This window comes from Malurus melanocephalus, unplaced genomic scaffold, assembly GCF_030028575.1.
Source record: "Malurus melanocephalus ecotype Western Australia unplaced genomic scaffold, MMel_1.1 scaffold_67, whole genome shotgun sequence".
Taxonomy (NCBI): Eukaryota; Metazoa; Chordata; class Aves; order Passeriformes; family Maluridae; genus Malurus; species Malurus melanocephalus.
The window spans coordinates 1154546-1179504 of NW_026623299.1; the positions used below are offsets into that span (position 1 = coordinate 1154546).

The 24959-nt window shown below is 42.0% G+C and overlaps 4 protein-coding genes across 4 annotated transcripts in view; 2 read left to right on the forward strand and 2 right to left on the reverse strand.

Annotated features, from left to right (window-relative positions):
- The window catches only part of SLC35F5 (solute carrier family 35 member F5), a 130446-nt gene extending 129841 nt beyond the window's left edge, over nt 1-605 (forward strand). The window contains exon 17 of the mRNA XM_057366534.1: nt 583-605. The gene's annotated coding sequence lies outside the window, so the exon portion shown is untranslated. The remainder of the gene's footprint in view (nt 1-582) is intronic.
- The window catches only part of GPR39 (G protein-coupled receptor 39), a 74303-nt gene extending 73197 nt beyond the window's left edge, over nt 1-1106 (forward strand). The window contains exon 3 of the mRNA XM_057366535.1: nt 583-1106. Within this exon, the coding sequence (XP_057222518.1) occupies nt 583-1106 (524 nt within the window). The remainder of the gene's footprint in view (nt 1-582) is intronic.
- Nucleotides 1107-1491: 385 nt separating this feature from the next.
- LYPD1 (LY6/PLAUR domain containing 1) lies at nt 1492-16489 on the reverse strand. Its single transcript, XM_057366536.1, has 3 exons — nt 16051-16489; nt 14966-15103; nt 1492-1727 (listed from the first exon to the last, which is right to left on the reverse strand). The coding sequence occupies exons 1-3, from the start codon at nt 16100-16102 to the stop codon at nt 1492-1494; spliced, it is 426 nt and encodes a 141-aa protein (XP_057222519.1). The 5' UTR covers nt 16103-16489.
- Nucleotides 16490-17322: 833 nt separating this feature from the next.
- NCKAP5 (NCK associated protein 5) overlaps nt 17323-24959 on the reverse strand; it is a 346786-nt gene continuing 339149 nt past the window's right edge. Inside the window, exon 20 of the mRNA XM_057366537.1 lies at nt 17323-18916. Coding sequence (XP_057222520.1) covers nt 18635-18916 — 282 coding nt within the window. The 3' untranslated portion in view covers nt 17323-18634. The remainder of the gene's footprint in view (nt 18917-24959) is intronic.

Sequence of the window (24959 nt, forward strand, 5' to 3'; positions counted from 1 at the left end):
GGTTTTTAAGAAAGCCCAACACGTCTTAATTACCATAAAAAGATCCATACACATTTTACTTAAAAATAGCTTCTGTAAGAGGAAATCTACCAAAAATAACACGAAATATATTATTATGCATACATTTTCTTTTTTTTCTTTTTGTAAAGTACAAACAAACAAGAATCTGATCTCTTCKGGGTATTGCCTGATCTAATATGGCTATAGGTTCTATTTATTTTGTTTGTTTTTCAAAGTAAAGGGAAAGACGGAAGAAATGTAAGAGCCAAAATAAAAGTGCATTATTTTTTCCAAAGAGACAGATGATCAGAGAAAGAACACCTGGAAAACWAATAAATGACAACAGGTACAAAGAAACACCATCCGAGCACTATGCGGTGTTTTGTCTGAGCATGTGCTGCAATGACCTTGTAACAGTTATTAAAAACAACAAACAAAAAAAAATGCCACCGGCAGAAAAAGCTGTCAAGCAAAACACTGAGAAATTGGTACCATTTCCTAACAAGTAAGTGCAGAACTGACAGTATTTTATGTGTCTTGYCCCACGTACGCAGACCTCTCTGTTGCTCTTTCTGCCCGCAGGGCTGATCATCGCCACTCTGGCCGTTTGCTGGATGCCCAACCAGGTGCAGAGGATCATGGCTGCTGCCAAACCCAAGCAGGACTGGACCGTGCCCTACTTCAAAGCCTACATCACCCTCCTTCCCATCGCCGACATCTTCTTCTACCTCAGCTCGGTGGTGAACCCGCTGCTGTACAACATCTCCTCTCAGCAGTTCCGCCGCGTGTTCCTGCAGGTGCTGCGCTGCCGCCTCTCGCTGCAGCACGCCAACAGGGAGAGGTTCCTCCGCAACAACCAGAGCTCCGCGGCCAGGAGCACCCGCTCCCTGCGCCCGCTGCTCTTCATGTCCTCCAGGCGCGGTTCTTCCRCCAAGGGCAACGCCAAAGTTCTCCTGAGCACCTTCCAGAAGGAGCCCACGCCCGGCTGCAGCACACAGGAACCGGGTCCTGCASCACCAGATCCCAGCCTGGATTCAGTGCCCGTCGAGAATGGCTCAGAGCCCCATCCCGTCGCACAGAACGGCCTTTGTGAACATCAAGTATGACTTGGTAAGGCAAAGTTAATGCTTAGCAAGGAGCTCAAAAATGTGGAAATCAAAATGACCGAGGAAAGTGACTGCATCGCAAAAGGAGTAACACAGATGGACTCGTTTCCAGTTATGCAAAAAGAACAGGAGTTCTGTATCCTGCTGGGATTTTTAAGTGCACACTGGAAATTCAATCTGCTAGCTGAACTCATTAGCTGACAAAAATATCAGCCGCTCTTCTCCACACGATGACTGAACTTCCCTCGCTGTTGACAGGGATTTGGAAACAAACAGAAAATAATTGCAGCGTCTTTGAAGAAAGGATGATGCAGGACAAATTGTGTCAGGGCGAAAAAAAAAACAAACCAAAAAAAACCAACCCGACAGCAAACTTGCTTGAAGTTTAGCAATACAAAAACAACAGAGCGAATTTAAGAAGCAGAAGAGTGGTTATCACGTGTGGCCTGGGCACCACACCAGAATTSCCCCTCTTCTTGGGCCGGGGTCCGTTGCAGAGCGGAGTGTTGCAGCAGCTGATGCAGACTGAGTTCACCTTGCCCGGMGAGCAGAAGGACTGGTAGCCAGCAGAGGCGATCAGACACGCKGCCGACGAGGCGCACGACTTGCGGTACATGATCCCTGTGACACACAACAAGGGTTAGTCCATCTGAAGGAAACATTTTACAGCAACATTCACGCTCCTAAACCCCGTTTGCATCCCCAGAGTGATGCTGGTGCTCAGAGCAGACCCCTCAGCAGGGACAGGACACACAGCCCTGCACTGCAGGAGCACCACYGTCACTCTGCTTCGGATTTCTCTCCAGTTTGATTCTGGTTGGAACCAAAAATATTACAGACGTCATTTGCATAATGTATATCAAATGATGCATTTTATAACTGGAATTCTTCATCTTTCAGAATAAAMTGTTTGAATAGTTATAACTGAAATGCAATTAGTGAGAAAATTAGTTTTGTTTCTATTGCTGAACATGTCTGAGTTCAGGTGTCTAAGTAATTACAGCTTTCCATGCCCCTAATTTGTCTTTTGAGAATTTTTTTTTTGTTTTCTTGTTCCTTTGCCACACACAGACAAGTAACCAAGAGTAAAAAGAGGATGATTATGAGCAAAACTTTCATCCTCCTCCCTCCCCTTTTTTTTAAAGAAGAACTAGAAGTACTTTTACAGGTAATCTCAGTTCTTGCTCATCTTTGATGCTTAATACCCTCAATAACAAAAATTTCCATTTCTATAGAAGTGTCTTTCTTAAGTTGAAAGTCTTCCCTTTTTGACTGTAATTTAAATTAACTTTAATTAATAAGCTAATTTATAATTTCTCAAATTGTTTTTAACCGAAAAAAGAACATTCTGATGCACATAGCTATTATTTTAACATGGATTATAAAGGCTTTAAAATACACAGTCGTATTTTCTTCTGTCACACTGGAAAATGGTTATGGAGTTCCTCCTTCCATTACTCCAGAACTTACCTGCAGGTGATACAGTAGAAATTGTGTCTTAGAAAAACATACACACAATAGAAATAGATAATGGAGGTTTGCTTGTAGTTACAAAAAGTGGTAGGGATATTCCTAAGGATGATAAAATCACTTTCCCTTTTGAACATGGGATTTTCAGGAAGTTTTGGGATTTCTTTTTTTTCCCTCCTGAAAGCAAGGGAACAGGTTTCCCTTGGAGAATGGTGCCTCTGCATCCTGTGGCATGGTCCCAGAATGTTTTGGAATGCACAGTGGATGAGACTTTTTTTGGAGGGAGGTGGGAATACGACCCACAGCTACTGGATGTGCGGGACCTGCAGATACTTGTTCAGTCCCCAGGCACTTAATAACCACTACAGCACCTCCATGGTCCAGGAGRAACCTCTGGAAAATGGCATCAGCCACTGCACCTCTGAGTGCTGTGAGAGCAGCAGAACACCCTTTGTTTGGGCTGYGCTCAGAAAGAAGGATTTCCTGTCTTCAGAGACTTTTAATTAAAGCAATTCTTTCATACTGTCACAACACTGCTGCCATCCCAACAATGCAGGGGTTTCCTTGTTCTGTGYTCTCCCTCTGCAAATCTCAACTCTGAAGCATGTTTTTAGGCTATCTATCTCGTTAAACTTATGAAAAGAAGCCCTCAAGTGAGTGGTAAATCTTCCTCTGTCTCCAGTGATTTTCAATCAATCAACACAGCAGGCAGAGCCTTTTCTCAGGAAGGAAGAGGAGCTGTGGGCTGTTCTCTCTGTAACAGCAATGGCACACAGATCAAGCAACASAATCTTTATCACCACAGTTTGCAAAAAGAAGGGATCTCTGTCTCTGCTGACAAACCACCGCTGTCAAGGAGCCTCAGTGGTGCTGCCACTGATCGGCTTTACAATACCCAAATCTCAGCTGATATTCCCCAAATAGACCTGGAGCTTTGTCCATGTTCCTCATGCAGTCTTCCCAGAGCAGTATGACCCTTCCCACAGCTATAATTAATGTTTTTCCTTCCCCTTCCCACTTGAGAAAGGACTCCTGTATTCAATTAGACCAGGCACAGTGACTGTTCTCTGCTCCCCAATCCCATATCTCCCCATCATGTGTTATTTCTCTGAGCTACAAACACCCACCAAACTCAGCCATTCCCCATGAACAGCAGTGAATTTGACTTTCCCATCTAAGATCAACCCTCTAAAAAGCTTTTGACCCTGGCAAACTTCCTATTCCCATTATTTTCTAGACTGCTCTCTTCCTGCCGTTTCCTTTTCACAGGTTTTCTGCAAAGCCCTGCTCACAATTTGAACCAGTGATTTATTAGTTTGGGACCCTGAAATATCGCAATTTCCACTTCTAACATAGATTAGGAGACTGGAATTGTTCAGTGCTGTGAACAATTAGGTGATGCCCTCTGAAGCATGATTTTCACCAGGCAACTCTAGGAAACCTCTGCTGCAAAATAAYCAGAGTCCTGCAGCTTAACTCCATGTGTTTACAACAGCTCTGTTCTCCAGGATCAATTCCACAGAACAATCCTTAGCACCTTTTGAAATCAAAACACAGTATTGCTGCACAGTGACTGAAGTTTCACTATTCAAACTGTCATGAACAGATGGACCATGTTCATACCTAACCAGGGAGAATAATCTGACTTGTGGCAAAGCCCCTCTGTAAAGCTTCTCCAGTGGCTTTTCTGTAAATGTCTTACAAGAAATTCCATGCCCAAATGATTGTTTATTCCCATTGCCTGCTATTGTAATCTAAATTGTTACAAGATTTTTTTTACCTTAAAGAAGTCAGCATTTCCATCAGGTTTTTAATGGCTCCTTGGCTAATGATAAATTTCTTTTCCTTTAAGTACAATAGATGCTCTTGATCTCACAAACCAGCTGCTATCCCACTAAATGCTTTTTACAAAGCATCAGGYATGAACCAAACTTGAGCAGCACAGAAAGGCTGTGCTCTCTCTGTAGCTCTGAGGTCCTGACAGGAAAACACAATGCMAACAGGAACAGAAGCTGGAAAAAGAGGGAGTTTTAGCACCACAGSAGTGACATTTTTAAAACACCTGCGCCGTGACTTCACTTACTCTTAAAGCTTCTTCCTATCACAATTGTGGTAGGAAATAAAATAATACAACTGACTTCCATAATTTGATGGCAGGGACACCATCTCCTCACTCCAGGAAACAGGAAAATGGGCCCCAGGAAGCACAGCTCACCCCTGGATTACATCCATGGATCTCTCCTCAAACTCCTCCACTGCAGCACTGCTGAGCCAGTTCCAGAATGATTCCCGAGATCTCCCTGAATGATTTGCCACCAGCAGGCTGAGCTGCAGACAGCTCTTCAAAGTGGTTATCTGCCTCATAAGACTCATACCACAGACATAACTGCTAATTACTGGGTATTCTTGCCTGAGCAATCAGCTTGATACATTCATTAACATATCACCCAGAAAAATAATTGCAAACCTTTCTGGAAGCTTTGCTCCTGCCTCACATTGTTCTGTGTCGCTGGTTAGGCAAGGAGACAACACATTTTATTYACACTCGACTTTTACTGGGATGGGKTCATTCCCAGYTACCCTCYCTCAACAACYGACACCARTGATCAATYTGCATATTTAYCACTGCTCAATTAGTGTATTTACTGCCCAATTACYTGATGGATGAGTGCAGAGTAATTGGTCTTTTTTCACGGATTCAGCAGACCCCCAGCAGCAGTTTGGGTACTATAAAATGTTTTACTGTGAAGCACCTACTACTGATCAGATCATTTTCTTTCATTTTGGTTTCAAGGTTTGAGGGATGCAGTTCAAATCTTTCAAAAAGAGAGGGGAGTATGAATAAGAGATATTTGCATGTGTGATAACATGCTAATATCCCACACCCTCTCCTGTCACATATATCTRCTACAACTATGTTTGTTTTCAGGGTTTTTTAAAGCAGATTTGGGCTTAAATTTGGCATCAAAATTTTATTCCTAGACTAAGCAACCTGCACATTGTTAAACCTCTCTCTGCCCCACAGCTCATCRTATATTTAGACAGTGCCAAGGCCCAAACTACTATTTCTGCCTTATTCCTTGTGATGAAGGAATGGGTGTAAATCTTAAACCTTTTCTATAGTTCCTGTTTGCAATATTTATTTTCTCACCTAGATCCACTCTAGTCCTGTGTATCTGCACCCTGGTATTGTCTTGGCCACATGCAGGTGTACTCTGCCTTGACTGCAACAAACAATTCAAGCAACAATTTATTCAAACCCAAAAGTGTTCTTCTCTCTTCCCTGTCTGCACAGCCCAGTGCATTTCTCTGGAATAACAGCTTAACTTGTTATTGTTACTAGGACAACCAAAAAAGGTGACATCACACCTACTTCTTGCACTGTGTTTATGCAGAAGGCACCAGAAGTTCCAAGGTTTTTCTCTTACTGATTGAAAAGGATCTCAGCAGACACCTCTGATTCTTCTGTTCCAGGAGGCACACACAAAAGATGCTGTGTAAGCATGACTCTCCAACTTTTAAGAGCCAACCACAATCCAAGCAGTGTGCAACATCAGTTTGCACCTGTACTCTCTCAAGGGTGTCCTTCAGCAAAATTCACAGAGGGTCTCTGAAGCCAAAATAGGCAACSAGGATATCACCCCCGAGATCAGTGACCTCATTTCTAAAAAAAGTCACCTTGCAATGACCCAGCTACTCTGAAACTGCTGTCWGCAATGGCACAGCTCAGCAGGAATCCACAGCCCTCTCCTTCATTCCAGGACCTCAAAACTCTCCCCTCTTAGTCAAGTGGACACTTGCTTTGACCAGGACTAAGTTTTCCATGCTCTCTCATCTCGTGGGCTGTGACTGACACTCGACTTTTTTTAAAGAAAGCTTTTTCTACACCATTTTGCCCATAACCAATTTCGCAGGCACAAAGTCAATCTTGTGCAGTCCATTCCACAAACAGCACTTTAGTGACATCCCCTGCACATGCTCAGAGTAAACCTGCTCCATAAATCTCCTGGAGCACAGAAGGTAATCTGTGTCCAACTAGGGCCCAGCAACAAAGCATCCTTGAGCCTTTTCAAGACTGGACCAGGGGCTGGAGGAAAATGAGGAGCTGTAGAAAAGTTTTGAATCTTAAAGTAAATAACTGAGAAAGGCAGCAGGCAGATGAAGAGAAGTTGAGGTGCACATTTACCATTTGGACAGAATTTCCACTCAACTCTTCTAGGCTGGGTGTTTAAATCTTGCCCATCTCTTCTAAGCAAAAGGTGGGAAATTGGCCAACAGTGGACAATTCATATTGAAGCACACAGAACTCAGGAGAAAGCCCCCCAAATTTGTCCTAGCTCTTGCATTAGCATGATTTGTACAGGATCTGATTTAGGTGTTCTCTTAATGTTGTTGCTCATAAAGTTKAGGACTGTGCTTATGTACGATTACTTCTTTCTTTTAATATCCTGCATAGCTCCAACTATCTTATGCCACCAAAACCTTCAGTTTTCTGGTCTTGGTGAAGCTGCAAGTTTTCCCTCTCACTTTGCAAAGACTCCATATCTGCTCTGCCTAGCCACACTTGCTTTGTGATTTCATTCATAGATGTTGTTCTTCACTTTTTGCCCTAAACTGTCACTACCTTACCCTGCACTCGGACAAAATTCAGCACGCAGCAGGTCTTACAAAATCTATTTTCTGATGCCAAAAAATAAGGTGAAAATTTATACTACATGAAGAACTATTTATCCTACTACAAGARCAACATATAAACATCCCTTTCTAAGGAACATAAAAAAAAGTGACTATTTCTGGATTTTACTGTATCAGGAATATTCAAAGTTGGGTTCATACTATACACAAATAGGTTTGTAAATTATGATTTTTCATTTCCATATTAGGTTTTTATGCCCATATTTTTATGGCTTCAGTGGTTTTGCTGTGATAATTGTCTGTTCCTCAGCTGGTACCTGTTCACATACATCATACAGTGACAGACTCTGRGGTCCTGTTGTGATTTGCTGCTTTCCAGAGAAAGTGATTATAAATATTTTATTTAATAACGTCCTAAATATCTTAGAAGGTGACTGAATATTGAAAAGCAATCAATCATTCTTCTGACACTGCACTTCCCCAAACAATTGTCATTTTAATCATGTCATGTTTTTGTGGGTTTAAAATATGAATTAAGCTTCCTCAACACACAGCCTATCAGCTATGGCTATAAATAACATTGTTACAAAATAAAAAAAAAAACCAACAAAAAAACCCCAAAATCCCAAACAATTTAAGCAAGTGTAAAATAGAGTAATATCCAACCATGTGTCTCACTTCACACWAACTCCTTACCCTTGTGAACTCCAGACATGAAGATTAGGAGACAAGTGGTTTAAGTAATTTGTACCTTGACAYAAATTTTATCATGAAATTCTCTAATCACCTTGTAAACAGCTACTTRAACACTGTGAGCTGCCATGATGGGTGTTTTCCAGACAAAAATAAAAACCAAGGCAGTAAAAGTATGTGACTGAAAATCTATTGCAAAGCTATGCACACACTTCCTGATTTTTAATCTTGTGTTTTAGGACCGCAGTATTTCATCCTGATCCTCCCTTTGATGCATTCTGTAGACAAGATAAAAGCATATTCATGCCATTAGGCTCTTACAGAGTATACAATTCCATTAAAAATAAAAGAAACGCCAAAAATGGAAATTAAACACCCCCCACCAAATCCTACCTGGTTGACTWAGCATATTTTCATCATAATTTTCTATGAAAAAATAGTATCATACAAATCCTCCAAACATTTGGCACTTCTTAAAAGTTGTACATTTTTTTTCAGAACCTAGCAGGAAGTTTTTGACAATGAAAGTCTGGCCTCCTCRCTCTCCTTCTGACCCTGACGTGACACTTTGCAGAAATTAAATCAGCTCAGGAGAAAACTGGACAATTGTCAACTGAGAGAGGACAAGGGTTTAGATTACCCTGATATCTTTTTTGTAAGTTGTGCCTTCTAATTCTGGTACTGGAAATGTGACTCAAAACGGTGCTGTTCACAACAAAAACCATCACAAAATAGTCACTGCTTGCAAAGCTGAAGCACAGCATTAAAAGRCTTGAAAATGCATAAGCTGAGAAAGTGAAGTACAACTGCTAATGGTGGTGATATTAAATCATTTTTAAAGCCATGGGAGGCTACAAATGAGAGGTCAAAGCTCAGCTTTCACCTGCATGTCTAATTATTTTGTTTCCTACTGTTCTTACTCGTTTCCCTGCTCACTAATGTGGACATACAGTCAAGCACTAAAATGTACAATTATCCCAACAAAGCTGGCTCAGAGCCTTCCATCCTCTCCTCTAACCTGATGCAAAGATATCAAAATCTAAATGTCCTTTGCCATCGAGACCTAAATATACTTGATCTTGTAGAGAGAGGGGTGAACTTGGACTCAATTTTCAGAATCCTGTAGGACCTGTAGGACAATCCTCAGGTGCTGAGATTAAGGGAAGCCACCCCTTTGCAAATCTTAAAATGCCATATACCTTGCAAAAATTCACATAAATAATTTTATATGTGAATAGTTTTACTGCATTCTTAATTAATGTCCTTACCAATTTCAGTGGAGTGGCTCAGATGCTGGCACTTGCATGCCAGAACTTTGGAAATTCATTCTGCTTTTATATCTTTAGCTATTTTCATGCTCAGAGTTTTAGAACCTGTTCAGCTGAAGAGTAGGACCTTCCTGGGTTTTATGTGACTTTTCCCAGTTTCAAGACTGTCCAAGATTGGCCAAACTGAGTTTATCAAGTTTTCCAAAGAAACCATCCAGACTTCAAAGGAAAAATGGAAATGACAACAGTTTGGAATAATTAAAGCTTGCTTGCCAATTTTGATAAGGTCACTGGGAGCTAAGATGAGTGTCAGGGTCAGGCTTCAAGAAGGTTTGGAAACACAAACTCATTTGTGTGTGAAATGCAATAGGAAACTCTTAAGGGAGGTTTAAACCCACGAGGCTGTGGGCACTGTATCATCACAAAATTCATTTGTATATCTTTCATACAAGCCTGAGAAATAAAATAACATAAAAAGCTATTGTCCATGTCCTGYGAAAAATGAAATTCGCTGGACCAGATACCCCATCTTCCTGAAAATAATGCAGCCTTCATCATTTTTGCACTTGGATCTTTGTCATGACTTTCAAGTCATAAACTGCTTGAACTGTTAAGTCCATGGCTGCTTTTTTTATATTGAAAGGCAGCCAGAACAGGAGATGCTGTGCACTGTCATAATTTCTCCTTAGCTGACACACTTAGGTCAGTTCATTCCATAAGTGCCTGGAAGTTTTCTGAGAAAGCCAAAGATTGGAAAGAATTTACAAGTAAGGAAATGGCTTTGACATTTGAGAGAAAGTGTTTCTGAATGGTAATATATCCACAGCTCCAAGTTTTCAGCTCCAAATTATCAACATCCATTGTAAGCTCTTTAATCAACATTAAAAGAGAACAGTGTTCCCAATATTGATATAATGTCTTCATTTTGTTGGGCACCTGGTAGATGTTATAGGTACCAACTGTCCCATGCAGAATTTTTATTAATTTTTTAATATTGTCRATAAAGATTTATGTTGTCATGCTTTGCTTTGATAAAAACAAACAAACAAACAAGCCCAAACAAATTCTGTTATGTTGATATGCTTTGACCAAAAAAGTATAGGAAAAAATAAAAATCCACCAACTCAGTGGATGTGTTTTGTTGTTTCTAAATGGATACTAAGGATACAGAAACTTCCTATAAAATTTTAATACCTGTAGTGATTCTGGCAACATTAAACTTTGTTTGCTGTTTTAATCACCTTGTCAATAAAAATACACCAGAGCATAATTTCCCTTGGATACAAGCATGCAATTAATATTAGTACTAATGGGCTCTACACATGAACACAGGAAAAAGAAGATGCTTCTGTAATCCTTGACAGCCACACATGGAGCAGCTCAATCATGACAAAACCAAGTAACAATCAGAGGTGGAGAATTCACCACAGCCCAACTCATCACACAACAGAACCACTGATGAAACAAATGACTGGAAAACCAATTCTGGAAAGAGTTCAAAGACATAGATGAAGTTCTAATTCAACACTGAGATGGTGCTGCTGCTCATGGTGCTCCCATGCACTGCTTCTAGGCACACAATCAGCAATTGCTTTAACTACACTGCAGAGTTGTATACTATGTAAATACATTACAAGGGACATGGTAAACCAAACAAATAAGCAAAGTTTCTTGTTTAAGACTAACAGAATAATTGGATAGTTTCCCAATTTGCTTGCAAAGGAAAACTCTTGGTATTTTAAAGTATTGGCATTGCTACTGTGACAATTTTTTTTTCTTTGCAAAAGTTAGAACAGACGGGGTATTGTTCAAAACATGCACGTGGGCAGGTTTACTCACAGACAGCTCCAAGAAATTCAGACTGGCTACCTCCCTGGGCTGACTGTCTCATCCTTCCTGCTTTACTCCTCTCTGTGGTATTCACATTGCGAGTTTCATRCTGCCTTAAGTAGGTTTTAGATCAGCCTTTATGCTCACATAGCTCTTCCCTTCAGTAAAAGGCAAAACTATCATTATACCAGTATGTTTTCTATGATATATAATATGTACAAAACAAACACACATTATATACCCATCCATGTATCAACAAAGGTGTTTCATTTGATCCCAGGATACTGTGGGATTTCTTTGTTCCCATATATATTCAAAAATGAAGGAGCACTGACATTTCTAATTTAAAAGTCCATAGACTGGAAAGAGAGGCAAGTGGGAGCAGGGAATCYGCCATGGGTATTTCCACAAGGTATCTGCAAGTAGAATTATTGTAAGAACTCTGATCCTTTGTCAAACATTCAATTTACAGTTTTCAAACACCTGCTTATCCAGCTGAAGAATRCACTAGAAACTTATCCTTTACATTAATTTCTGTGGGATAAAAATTTTCTTGGTAGTGTCTTGAGTGCCACTTTCCATTCTCATCACTCCTCCCTCTAAAGGAAGGCTTTTTAGTTTTTTTTAAGATTTAATTAACAACATTTATTGAACAAATTAGTTTGTGAGATTCTTTATCACAGGAAAAATACTGTCTTGTCCTGTATGTCCCACTTGGAACAGAATGCTCACAAACATAAAACCTTTTCTAGCAAAATTTTTAAATACAACTGAGCTTGAAGTGAGAAAAATACTTTGCCATTTACTTCTCAGTTCTAAATTCACTTTAGGCTGTCCAAAGGAACAAATTTCTACCTGATACAACAAGCAGCTGAGATCAGATGCCTGATGATCTAAYTCAAAACAAAAGTTACTAACACCTGCTTTCTTAGCTGCTCACATCAGAGGCTGCCATAGGAACAGCCACGTTTTGAGCTCTGGGTTAGGAACGTGCCTGTGCTGCTGTTATTTCTCACCTGGAGCTGAGATAATGTTCTGAGAGAGCCCAGGGACATCTGAAGCACTAATTTTAGAGGAACTGTGGAGGAGTGTTTTGTTTAACTGTGATCAGGCTCAAGGAACTTTTTACAAATGGGAAGAATAATGGGAGTTGTAATTTGCCACCGTGTTGCTTCTACTACAGCGAGTTTAATCCAGAAACAAAGCTGAGCCACAGAACTGCCATGGTACAACTCTGAACACCAACAAAAACACGTGGAAAAGAGTCACCAGCCACATGCTGGGGGCTGTACTGCAGGCACACCCCAGAATGTGAGCCAGTGGGCCCCTGGATTGCAAAACACCAAATTAATGCATCCTGCAGAGGGAGAGCAGCTCCATCAATAGGGTGGTACCCACTCACACCACCAACTTCATCTCAAAATGCTATGTTTAGCTTTTAAATAAGGTTTGAGAGAACTTGCAGCACTTCATTCACTGACACAGCTATGTTTTATTAATGACAAAAATGGGTTAATCTACAAAAATTGAACTCCTTTGACTGTATTTAGTCAAGGGGAAAAAACTTTAATTATGAGGTTGTGCTGTCAAATAAATGCAAATTCACATCTTTCATATTCTGGGTTAGAAGCTCAAACTCGAGTCTATTATAAATTAAAATCAATACTTGAAACATTTCAGTTTTCAGTAATAAGCAACAACTAAAAGATACAGGTTATGAAATATACTTGTAGAAGTAGAATGAATTATTAAATAAAACTTGKGAGAGTAAGGCATTTATATTGCACACATTTAAATATCAATTAAGAAAAAACCAATAAAGGATGATGAACTGAATCATCTCTGTTTTACAACCAACCCTCTCTAAAATTGACTGAGAGTAACAGAGAAACTAAGCTGGCAATGTAAATTTCATTCAATTTGAAATAGGTTAAAAATTCTAATTTATTAACCAGCTGAAATTTACAGTCTCTAAGCTTAAAATTAATAAGAATTACATTTATAGAAATAAATGAAACAGAACAGTGGCACCTGCTATGCACAGCATGCTAGTTACCYCCTAAAGGAAAAAAATCTAAGGATCTGCTCAGAGAAAACAAAACTGCACAGAAAAAAACACCACCAATAAGTTTAAGAGCTCCTTATTTACTTATATTGCGAATCATTTCTTCATAGGAGTAATGCCAAGTTATGAATCAAAGAAAAGATTTCAAATCTGACTTTTTCGTCTATGTTTGCTGCTGCCTGTGGAGCCCTCCAAACCATCACATCCTTTCTAACCTATTGAAAGTACTACAGAAGCTGTAGTGTGCAGATAGCAAAGCCTTCAAGCACTCATTTAGAGATTCTCAGATTTTAAAAGTACCTTGCAAGCCGTAACTATCTTGCATCTCCACCATCCTTTTTGCGTAAACTTGAAATGAAATACTCCAGTAAGAAATAAAATAACTTAAGGGAGATTAATCTTCCTTTAAACATACAGCTTTTTTTCCCCTTTCTGCACTGGAGAGGTTCTAAGTATTTCACAGCAGTCCCAGTGGATGGTGTTAGCCAGGATGAAATAATGTCAGCAGTTCAGCTACTTTTGATGCGTAACAACAATTGTTATTATTTACCCAGGACTGATTACCAGCACACGTGGAGCCAGCYGACTGACAGGCACTTGGAAGAGTTTGCTAAACCCAAGAGCCAGTGCTGCTGCTCAGGATGGATGACTGCACACATTTGCTGGGTACAGAGGCATCCTGGTGCTCCAGCAGGACTTTCTGGGAAAGGAAAGACCGTGGCTTGATCTACACTAACAGGGAAACAGCCCCTGACAGCACAGAGCTCCACACTCCAGAGCTGCAAGGTGGGCAGTCCCAGGGAGCAGCTTCCCCCTAAATCAGGGTTAGAAGAACAGCCCCTGACAGCACAGAGCTCCACGCTCCAGAGCTGCAAGATGGGCAGTCCCAGGGAGCAGCTTCCCCCCAAATCAGGGTTCTGAAGCCCCAGGCTGCCCTGTGCTCCCCAGGCTTGGCACAGGGGGCACGTCCAGGCTGGGACTCACCCGTGAGCTCCTTGTCCATACCATTCCCCACACCCTCACAGCTGCCTGCAGCTGGAGCAGGAGGCTCCAGGAGCTCCAGCTCTCACTAACACCCTTCCTGCCATCCCACACAGCCCCGGAGTCCGTAAGAAAGTTCTTGTCTTCTCATGTAGAAAGCTACAGAGCAACACAGTAGTCTGAGACCTGCCAGTTCTCTCTGAATCTCAAACACCTTCCATGATGCTGAATAAAACCCAGCCATTAATAAACCAGCTCAAAAGACAATAGAGGCAAGTTGCAGAATCACACCTGATTTCCTCTTGGACACGTTGCTGTCCTAATATATTAACTGCAGTAAGGGGAAAAAAAATCTTAGAAAATTGGTGTGRCAAATAAATCCATTTCTGCCCTTCTCTTCCCTCCTAAATTTCCCCCACTTTTTTTTTTTAATCCCCTTCTCCCTTTTGTCTGATGGTTTCTTCAATGAATGAAAGCCAAGATCATTCCACTTCCCTTAAGATGAACCTTCAGAGTATATAAATTGCTTGAGTAAATAAAAGAAAGGAGGGAATTACTAATTTAATGCTCCTCTATCTCTTGGGGRAAAAGCCCATGTAATTAACTGTAATGAGATTAAACTAACTTGTTGTTATTAATTTCCCAGTGCTGGAAAACTATATCAGAGACCCATAAGGCTGTGCATTAACCAGCTTTATCAGCATTTGACTTGCATCCTTCTGTTTTTACACCACTTTTTAGAGAAAAATTAACTTCTTCAAGTTGCAAAGCCACTCAGAAGAATAAGACTTTGAATCTGGTCGCTTTAGGTAGAGACACTAGATTCTTTTGCATCTGAACACCAGGAATGGGTGGAGCCAAAAGCAGCAAATGCTACTTAAACTAAATAAACAGAAAAATAATTATTAAATGCTTACCAAAACTTTTTTCCATTACTTCTTTCTGACACATGTCTTGAACGTTCACTGTGCAATTCACGATGAACTCTGGAGAAGAGCAGTCATTATTTAGCTGGAACTCCTCGCACTGGTAACACTGTATTTGCAAACCCAAACCTGGAACAGACAGAGATTTGCTCAAAATCACAGAATGCATAGATCATCTCATTCCAAGCCCCTGCCATGGGCAGAGACCGTCTACTAGAATGGATTGCTCAACACCCCATCTAACCTGGCATTAAATAATGGCAACAGTATTAAAAAAATCCAAACCAAACAAAAACCAAACACCGAAGAAAACCAAACAACCAGCACGTGCCAGAAATCTTCCTTATCTTTCCCTCTTCGCATTCTGCTGTTCCTAGCTACTCAAGAGCTCAGCCAAAGCATCCCTTTGACAAATATAAAGTAAAACAAGCTGAGACCAAGCGTGGCGGGCTCTGCTGATGCTCCTTTCCGCGGGGCGGCCGCTCCAGCGCTGGAGACGCCGCCGCCAGGAGGCGACGGGCACCGGTACCGGCACCAGCACCGACACCGACACCGGCACAGCCCCGCAGCCGCTGCCCATCGCCCGCCCCGCGGCTGCAGCCTGCCCGCRCCCCGCAGAGAGCAACCCGGCTCGYAGATWCGCTMCGGCTCTTATCTGTGCCGACGGGTTTACTTAGCTGCTAATTAATTACAAATGATTTAATTACTATTTTGCCATGCMCAATTAAAGCGGCGGAGCATCCCTCGCCAGCCTCCTTTATCATGCAAACGAGGCGCTCGTGGTTCGCCAGCAGCGCTCCGCCGGCGGCTCCCGGGGACCCCCGGCCCGTGCCCGCCCTCCGCCGGGAGCGCCCCGCTGTCACCGACCCGCGGACACGGCACCGGGGCTGCGCCTCGCCTCGCCCCAGCGCTGGGGACACCGCAACCACGGCGGGGTGCTCTGTGGGTCGCGGTCAGGACGGGCTCTCCGCTGCCCCGTTCCTTTTAAGCGCCCGGTGGCAGCTCCGTCGAGCGGCTACGAGGGGACGGAGTCTCCCAGCGCTGCGATGGCCGGGGAGCGGCGCGGAGCCCCTTACCTGGCGCCAGGCACAATCCCCAGAAAGTTGCAGCGAGGAGGAAGAGCCGCATCCTCCCGGAGCCGCGGCCGCCGGGCTGGCGTGCAGTCGCGAAGGGGCATCAGAAGCAGAGATGGAGCGGAGGMGCCGCGCACTTGTGCCGCTTCCCCGCCGCCTCCGCTGCGGAGCGGCGCCCCGGGAGCAGGCGGCGGAGCCCGCCCTGCCCAGCTCCGCGCCGCGCTCCAGCCTCGCCGGAGTTGAGCGCTGAGACTGGAAGAAACTGTAGGAGAAGCGAGAGCTGGGGGGCGGCTCCCCCCTCCCTCCCCCAGCACCATGTGATGCCGGCGGAGCGGGGCGGGGATCCCCGCCAGCCGCCCCGCACCTCCCGGGGACGGGCGAAGTTCAGCGAGGGAGGGGAGCCCCCGCACCGCCGGAGCGGCTCCGACCCGCGACCCTCTGCCCGCCGGGGCGGCTCTGTCACATCCCCGCCCTCCTCCTCCTCCGCTCGGGCTGCGGGGCTCGGGCACAGATCCCGTCTCGCCGCTCCCTCTCGTGTCCCCGCCCGCCCGAAGCCCACAGGTGGCAGCCGGAGCGCGTCTGTGGGGACTGGCAGGCCGGGCCCCGCTGCGAGGCGTCGCTCGCCTTCCACAGACGCCCCGCAGCGCCCGCGGCCCCGGGAGCGACTGAGGGGAGGCGCGGCCCCGCCATTCCCTCCTCCCAGCCGTCTAAAAGGGAATTCAAGCGGAGTAAAGCGGAGGGGAAAGGGCGCGGTGGCCGCGTACGTGCTGGAGCGGCGGTCAGAGCCTGCCTCCTCCGCGGACACGGCGGGATGGGCGGGCGGCTCCGGGGCTGGGGAAGCGGGATGAGACGGGTGGAATGGGGCGGCAGGAGCTGGGGTAGGTTGGGATGGGGCAGAATGGGACAGCGAGGAGCCGTCGGGGGTTGGGCAGTGCCCGCCCGTGGCGAGGGAAGGGCAGGGGCAGCCCCGGTGCTGCGCCCACCTTGTCCGTGCTCGGACCGCTGTGTAACCCAGCCCCAGGGAGCGGCTCTTCTCCTCCCCCGATAACCACGTTATTTCCCAGCGATCGTTTCACGGCTCTACTACAAGGAAGAGTTAATTAAGCTTAAATCGCTGTTGACAATCCCAGCGGCACGAATTCCCCGAACGCTGCCTGTCTGTGCGCTGTGTCGGGGCGGGGCAGGCTCGGTGGGTACCCAAGATCCCAACCCCACACACCCAAGCTGTCACAGCATCCCCTTCCCAAAAACCCTCCACAGGCACAGGTAGGCAAGAGAAGTTTTATTTACGAAAGGTGTTTCAATGAAAATTTCTTAAAAGTTGAAAAAGACAATGCAAGTTTACGGCAGAAATKACTTAAAATATAACAAATTGCACAAAATATTAACACTGATCATACAATATTTCAAAGATAACAAGCATGTGCTAAAGAAACTGTAGAGTCTAGAAATACCCCAAATATATCTAGTTTACAATTGCTGTACAAAAAGCAGTTATAAATACTTCACATCTAGAAAAAATACACAGAACCTTTGAAATAGACTTTCCCTTACATATAAACAACCTTTGTAGAAAAAAACAAAAACACCCAATACAGGCCAATCCCCCTGCTCTGAGATATGTTTGAACTAGTATGGGTTAGCACCAACATCTTACTGTAGTGTGTCACAAACAGGAGTTGTTTTGTTTTTTAAAAAATAATGTTAGTGTTTAGAATTTACTTTAGACCAAACAGAGACTAGAAATGATAACACAGTGTGATACATTCATAATTTGATGGGAAATGAGTACAGAGGAGGTTGAAGTTGAAAAGCCATTTTGCAGTCAGAAGTACAGGGTGGCTTATGTGGTACTGATTCCTACAAGACTCCTGTTTGTGTCAGCAGTGAATTGCTTTGACCCTGATCTYTCAAACAGTTATGTGCATGATTGATGAAGCCAATGCCAGCAGTATCAGGCCTTTTAATCTATTCATTTTCTTGCCATGTCAAAAGTCAAAACCCTTCTGAAATAAGACACCTGTTGTGAAGTTGTAATAAGTGAAATGYGTGTTTCCCTAGAATACCTGTATGGAATTGCACTAAAAGTAAAAAATAAAATATGTTTTCTAAAAGGAAGTCCATGAAAGTTTATTAGAGACAAACTGGCAGGCTCAGGTTTGTGGYAATGCAGTGTTTCTACAGACAGTTTTAAGACTAGAACAATTATAACTCTTTTTAAAAAAATCTACTAGCTTTTCTTGTTAATATTAACACAAAKTTTTTAAGTTAGTAATCTGCCATTACAGGAGCATAGCACCAATTTAATATTTATTGCTGTCGTGTATCCCTACAAATATATTTTCCCGAGGTATTTACAACTGTACAAATATTCACAAAAGTGCAAAATTAAGACTTTTTTTCTGTGTGTTTGTTGTCTTGGGTGTGTTGAGTCCCACGCACCACCGTGACGCTGCCGAGCCTTATTGCTGTGTGGTGGGAGGTCAGAACACCCTGGTGTGAGCACAGYGAGCCCAAGGGTGGATTTTCAAACACAGTCTCTTTGCCTTCAGCTCCATCCTGTGCCACAGCCCGCTGGGAAGTGTCCCTAAACATCATTGGAGCCTTGGCTGGCACAAGAGGAGAAGCTGTCRTACAGGGAATCGCTCAAGGATTCCAAATTGTCCACATCCTGCCGACCCGAGCTGTTCAAGGAAGCTGCTTCTTTCTTTCCATTTTCTTCCTTTTGTCCTTCAACCTTGTTCAGACAGTTCTTCTCCTTTTCTAATAAAAGTAYGTTATTGCTGTTAAATTTATTGAGAGACTCCAGGGAAATTTTAGATACTCTATTCTGGGAATCTTCTTTTGTTTCTTCAGTTTGCTTCAATTTCTGTAAAAGTGAGGGAAACATTAAAAGCATATTCCTTAAAAAGTTATACTATTCTACACCGTTAATTACCATCCTTCCAAAGTTCACGAAAGGGTGAAAGGAAATAGATAGTTAGATGCTTAAATAACTGTTATGATTAAATAGAACATTAGTGTCCATTTTAGGATAAATCATAACTTCAATGATTCTGCTGAGATGAAGAGGATTCCATTTATGTAGCACTCCAGTGCTATTAACAGAGTCCTAAGCAGCAGACCCTGGCTTTGCATGTGTTAAACATTTCCAGAATCCTCATAGTAATTTTCATCTTCTCCTTTATGAATACTTCAGGGGATATGTTTAAACAGGTATTTGTTTAAGTAGAGTTTTTTAAAAAAACAAGCGCGGACGAGAAAACAGCATTTTCCATAAATTAAGGATGCAAATGAAACTTGCTGGGGAATAACCTCACAYTTTGCATGTATAAGCCTATTGATTTCCACAGACCCAAACCCTCTCTAATAGACAAGAAAGCAACAAGACAGGAAATTATACTGAACTGGGCCGATCCCCACAGACCAGAATCAATCAGGTATTGGCCAGGCCTTCTCRAGAAGTGGTGTAATTCTGTGGGAACACTGGGCGATGTGTTAGCACTTCATATTAAAAACACACAGTAGGATTGTGCCAGGGTAATTTTATCCCTTTGTTAGCTACCTGTATTTTCAATCAGAGATCTGACCGAGGAATCGTTAGGGAGCTGTGTAGGGAGCAGCTCAATAAAAATGTCCTGCTGTTCATATACAGAGTGTTTCAAAATCTGAGTAACCAGCTCCTCTTACAGATCATATTACCAGAGAAATATGGGACAGCAGTCAACGTTTTACAATCAACATCCAATAACCTCCTGGACAGATAAGAATTCTGAGATATGCCATCAGAGCACAAAGCCATTCCTCATTTTTGGTACTGCCATCAGATGGCAAAGACAGAATCAGTAAATTACTGTAAATTCAAGGTGTCAATATTTTTATTTAGCCAGAAAATGAGATGGCATTTAAAGCACACAGCAGATACAGCTTGGGCAGATGTGTGGATGCTGTGGGTCATTACATGCACAGTTGTAAAGGGTCCTTAGGATTTTCTGAAGAATTCAAGCGTCAAATCAGTCAAATGTTGTGCATGTTGAGCTGCTTCTCCTTGGGAATCTTTGGCTTGAGCAGCACAAATTGTTGCATAGTTCAATTGCTTGTTTTGATGGCTAGTTAGAGAAAAACTGACATGCCAGTCCAATGACAGTTTATGCTCTGATCTTGTCACTTTTCATAAGCTGACAATGCATGGATTAGTTCCCTATTTTTGGAAAATGTTTCAAACAAACTTTAGCCAAGCAACAGGAGATCCTAAAGTCTTACTAAATTAACATTTTCTGGTTTGGTTCATTAATTAATCTTGAGTCTAAAAGGTTTTAGGGAATGTTGAGTTGGATTCTAATTTTAGATGACAGTTAAAACTAAGGTCTTCAATATCTGTAATTAAAATGTTTTCTGAGAGAGAGGAATATAACCCTTGGTAATGGGAATGAACACAAATTTAGGAGTCTACATTAGAAACTTTTCACAATTTCACCTTAAAATGTTTTTCCCTTTGCCCTCATTTAAAACATTGAAAAGTCATTTTGCTTCTCTGTAGGCCAGATGAGAAAATTCTCAGCCATGGCATCAATAACACACGTTAGCACTTTTTGCCTTTCAGAGTGCCAAACYTAAAATACTTTATTGTATGACAGACTAAATGATGTTTCTTTGCCTGTAATTTTCCCAATTCACAGCTTTTCTTTAGATAAATTGAATGTGACTACTTAGCACAGGCCTGGGACTGCAGGACTCAATACTGGAGTTAGTAAGGTCTGTGATAAAACTCTTATTGATTCAAATGGAGCCAATTTCAACTCCTGGGCAGAAGGAGCACAGACACCTGGAGAATTTGCAGGACAGATCATCACAATCAGAGAGGATTTTTTTTAAGCATCACAATCAGAGGARGATTTTGGCTATCCTGCTGGAGGATGGACTTAGACCAAAGGACAGAACAGACTGAATTMATTGGTATATTCTGCATATATGCAGTATCAATAATTTTTTGTACCCTTCAAGCACAGCCTAGACTACAATCCTACTTTAATCACACCCTAGATTCTCATTTATTTTACAGAGTACATTAGAGAAACTGCAGGGAATAAAAGTACTCCACAAATTGTAAGCAAAAGCRTTGAATCAAGTGAAGTTGAACTGAAGCCCATCAGTGAAACCTGTTGGCAAAAGATACACTAAGTAGTGAAGGGCACATCTATATATCAGGGCTTAAAGGAAAAAGTGATTCTAACAGTGGTACCAAAATCTATTACTGAAACAAGAAACAACTCAGACATTAAGTCAGGAAAATTTTTGGACATACAGTTGCCCTTTTTAGTCCAAGTGCCCAGCTAAATCCTTCGGTAAAAAACCCTCMAAMTTTTCCTTTCTTTAAAACATAGAARRACRCTCATGAGCAAAAATAAAGAAAACTTYAAGCAGAGATATTAATGTAAGGCTCTGGATAATCAACAATTCATTTTCTCCCACAATCACACAATTATGTTCATCTGAAGCTGAAAAGTCACTGGTCATTTCTTTAACCTTGCTGTGTGTCAGAACAATTGTTAACCCAAGTTAAGAATTTTTTCTCTAGTTACTATAGATACAATTTGTAAAAAATTACCAAAGGGTGTTTATTCAGATTCTTCCTTAAATAGGTTTCTTATTATTCATGGCAGTCACAAAAGCTGCTAGATGAATCAAAAGGCAAAAGCAAAACAACTATTATTATTAGAATTAGATGGATAAATTGTGTATGTGGCTACGTATTATCTTTGGAGTTTTTTATGCAGATTTGCTGTTGACTGCACCAGAGTCAGAGGTGTAACAAAGAACAGGGTTTAGTCCAAAGATGTTAGCATTGTGTGTTTTAAAGTAATTAGTTCATTAATGCATTTGAGAGTCACACTGATGTGACTCAGCAGCTGTTTCTGTTTGAACATTGGGCGGGTGTGTTTTACATCCATGAGAACTGGGTGGGATTTGGTGAGAAGTGTAGAGAGCACCCAGCCCCTAAAWCATGGGTTCCAGGCAAAGCAAATCTTTCTGCATAGTGAACAGGTGGTTCTATCACCACAGCCAAAAGAAAGACTCCACGATTTTGCTCAGTGCYAAGATGGGACCAACAGTACGTGCTTGCTCTCACGCAGGATTCTTAGGAATAGGTAAAACCATTTCATCCTGAAAGTGTTGGCCTTGCTGCTGACTATTCTCATCTGCCCTGTGAATAAGGTGAGTGCTGCCTTTGGTGTGGACACTAGATGTTTTCCTAAGTTCTAATTTAAGGGAAAAGATAAAAACCACATGTAGTCAGAGATTTTGGTCTACAAGAAAAAGATAATGGAAAAAAAGGAAGAAAAGGCTCAGTGCAAACAAGAACTGTGATTTTCACGGAGCCTCTGTAACAGCTCTGGCCCATCACACTAAAGCAGATCAATGGATAGCTTGTTTTACTTACCCTAAGTGTATTTTTTAATGAAAATCTGTGCTGTTATGGCCTTAGGGTATGGGGAGCATTTGTTGTTCCACTCTGCTGTGTAAGAGGARAGCTTCCCACCTCTGAAGTTTCTTAGCTACCCAGTTTGGGGTGCCCTTCACCATCTGAGAACAGTGCCCACTCGTCAGAAGAGGAGAAACTCTTTCTGACACACACAGACATTCATCACGAGTCACATCACTTTGAAATAAACTCATGAGTCATGAATCAGAATAATGTTTCCTCACTGGAGACATCCTAAAGGGAATAACTAAAAACCCATTAGTGATGTAATAAAATCTGGCATGTCACTTCAAGCACAGCAAATTAGGAAAACAAAACTAGCCTGCAGTTACACTGATACATTATAAATAGGTGTTTTTTTACATTAATACATCAAATTGGGTTTTCTGTAAACTGTAAAAATGAGATGTTATGTGTGGGTAGAATGCCTGTTCAGAGCTGTGTGATCAAGGACCTGGAAGAACTGCAGCCCTTCTGAGTGGCACAAAGACTCCTCAGGTGTGATAGGAGGAGCAGGAAAGGCACAAAGCAGCAGCAAGGAATTTCTTGTTTGTGCTAACACATAGGAGCTCTGATTATCTGGAGGGCAGGCTATGCTTAGAGGGCAGAGCCCAGAATTAGCTATGAACCATTCTGCAGGTTAAATGTATTTTCCAGCTGTCTAAGTTTAGTTAACCAGCACTTTAAAGGGCTCAGAATCTGTTACAAAAAAAAAAAAAAAAAGAATAAAATGAACTTTATTTATGTCTCTCATGCATTGGGCAATTTAGTTCTTAGATTAACACAAAAGCAAGATGGGCATTGCTTCAAGTGAAGTATAAYAGCAAAACACTATTGGGTAAAACCAACAAAATTGCTATGAGAATTAAATATAGATCAACAAAATCAATACTTAATTGTGTAACTCAAGGTCTTTCATTTCAGACCTGATCTGTAATAGAAGATACAAAGTAAGTTCCCTTTTTGTTTTATTTATTTTTTTTTTTAGTTATTGCTCATAACTTTATTGTGAGGGAAAACAATTTTCTAGATTTTTACCTCTTAAAAATTGCTTGTTACTTTGTCTGCATATGCTCAAGGTTAATTTGATCCCACGGAGCCACTATTTCTCACTTTAAATTCAGAGTTCTACCAATTTAGATAGCCTCTAACTCCTGTAACTGCTTTGTATTGATGACACCGTGGGTCTAAGTGGGATGTGCTGCTGCAGCATTACATGGGCTGCYCATTCATAACCTGTTTAGTGGGACAATTTGAGTATGTTCACATCTTGTAGAGCAGCTGCAAGGATACACAGGGCAGTTTTCTGAGCAGAGGTGTACTGCTCTGAGCAGAAGTAACTTCTGACTGAATTCTGCGGTGTCACTTGACTGTCTGCAGCAGAAGGTGCCATGTGAAAAGGGCTGCCCTTCACCTGCTGTCTGTCATCCAGCCAGGACAGAATGCCATGCAGGCTCCCTGTGGAAAGTGAGCAATCTCCAGATCTCATTTAGCATCAGGTGAACAAGCAACACTCYGCAGTTCTGTGTATCTGTACAGCACATCCAGGAAACTACAATGGGGAAAGCTGTAACTGCGTGACCCCTGCTCCATTACAGCTGAGCTAAAAATGTGATGTTTGAACTTCTTTCTCTTTAAAGCATAACTTTAAATAATAAGATAAGCCTTGCTCTCCATTGTACATTGTCAGAAGCTTTTATCTATTGTCTGGATTGACAGTAAAATAATTTATGAAATAATGAATCATTTTTCTTTTTTCGATTTGAGCAGAAATCCCCAAATCATTTTGCTGTAGCAGACAATGACATTTTCAGAGACACACCATCAGATTTTAATGATAAACAATAAGTGCCATTTTCTTTTCTGAGAAAAAGAATGCATTGCTAGGAAGCATTTTTAAGTTCATTAGTCTGTTCAGCCATTGCCTAACGAACAGGTGGCTGAGGAGCTGAGGCTTATGTTTTCTATAGCTTGAATCCTTGTGTGGTTTGGGAGATAAAAGATAGTTTAGTGAGTTGGGCCTTATGCTTTCAAAAGCATAATTTTCATAAAATGATGAGGTGACTCAGTACATTCAGCATTCTAATGCCAAGATTACCATCCTCATACATGAATATTTTCTTGACATGACAAGACTGCTTGACCTGATAAGGTTTATCCCAACTTTCTTTGAACTTTTACATAATTTAATAAACCAGGATGTTGAGGTCTGAGTTCCCAGGCTTTTTCCTTCTGTTCAGTTAGAAACTGTTACAAACATGGTTGTTTTCTCACAGTGTCTCAGAATGGCCATAGGCTGCACCAACCCTGCATGGACAAAGTTTATTTAAAAAGAAATAAGAAAATACAATTCCAAGTGGCAATACCTTGGAAAACKATAACAGTGCTGGTGCTCAGCCAAGTGTGTTGAGGGGATGTATTAAAAAGA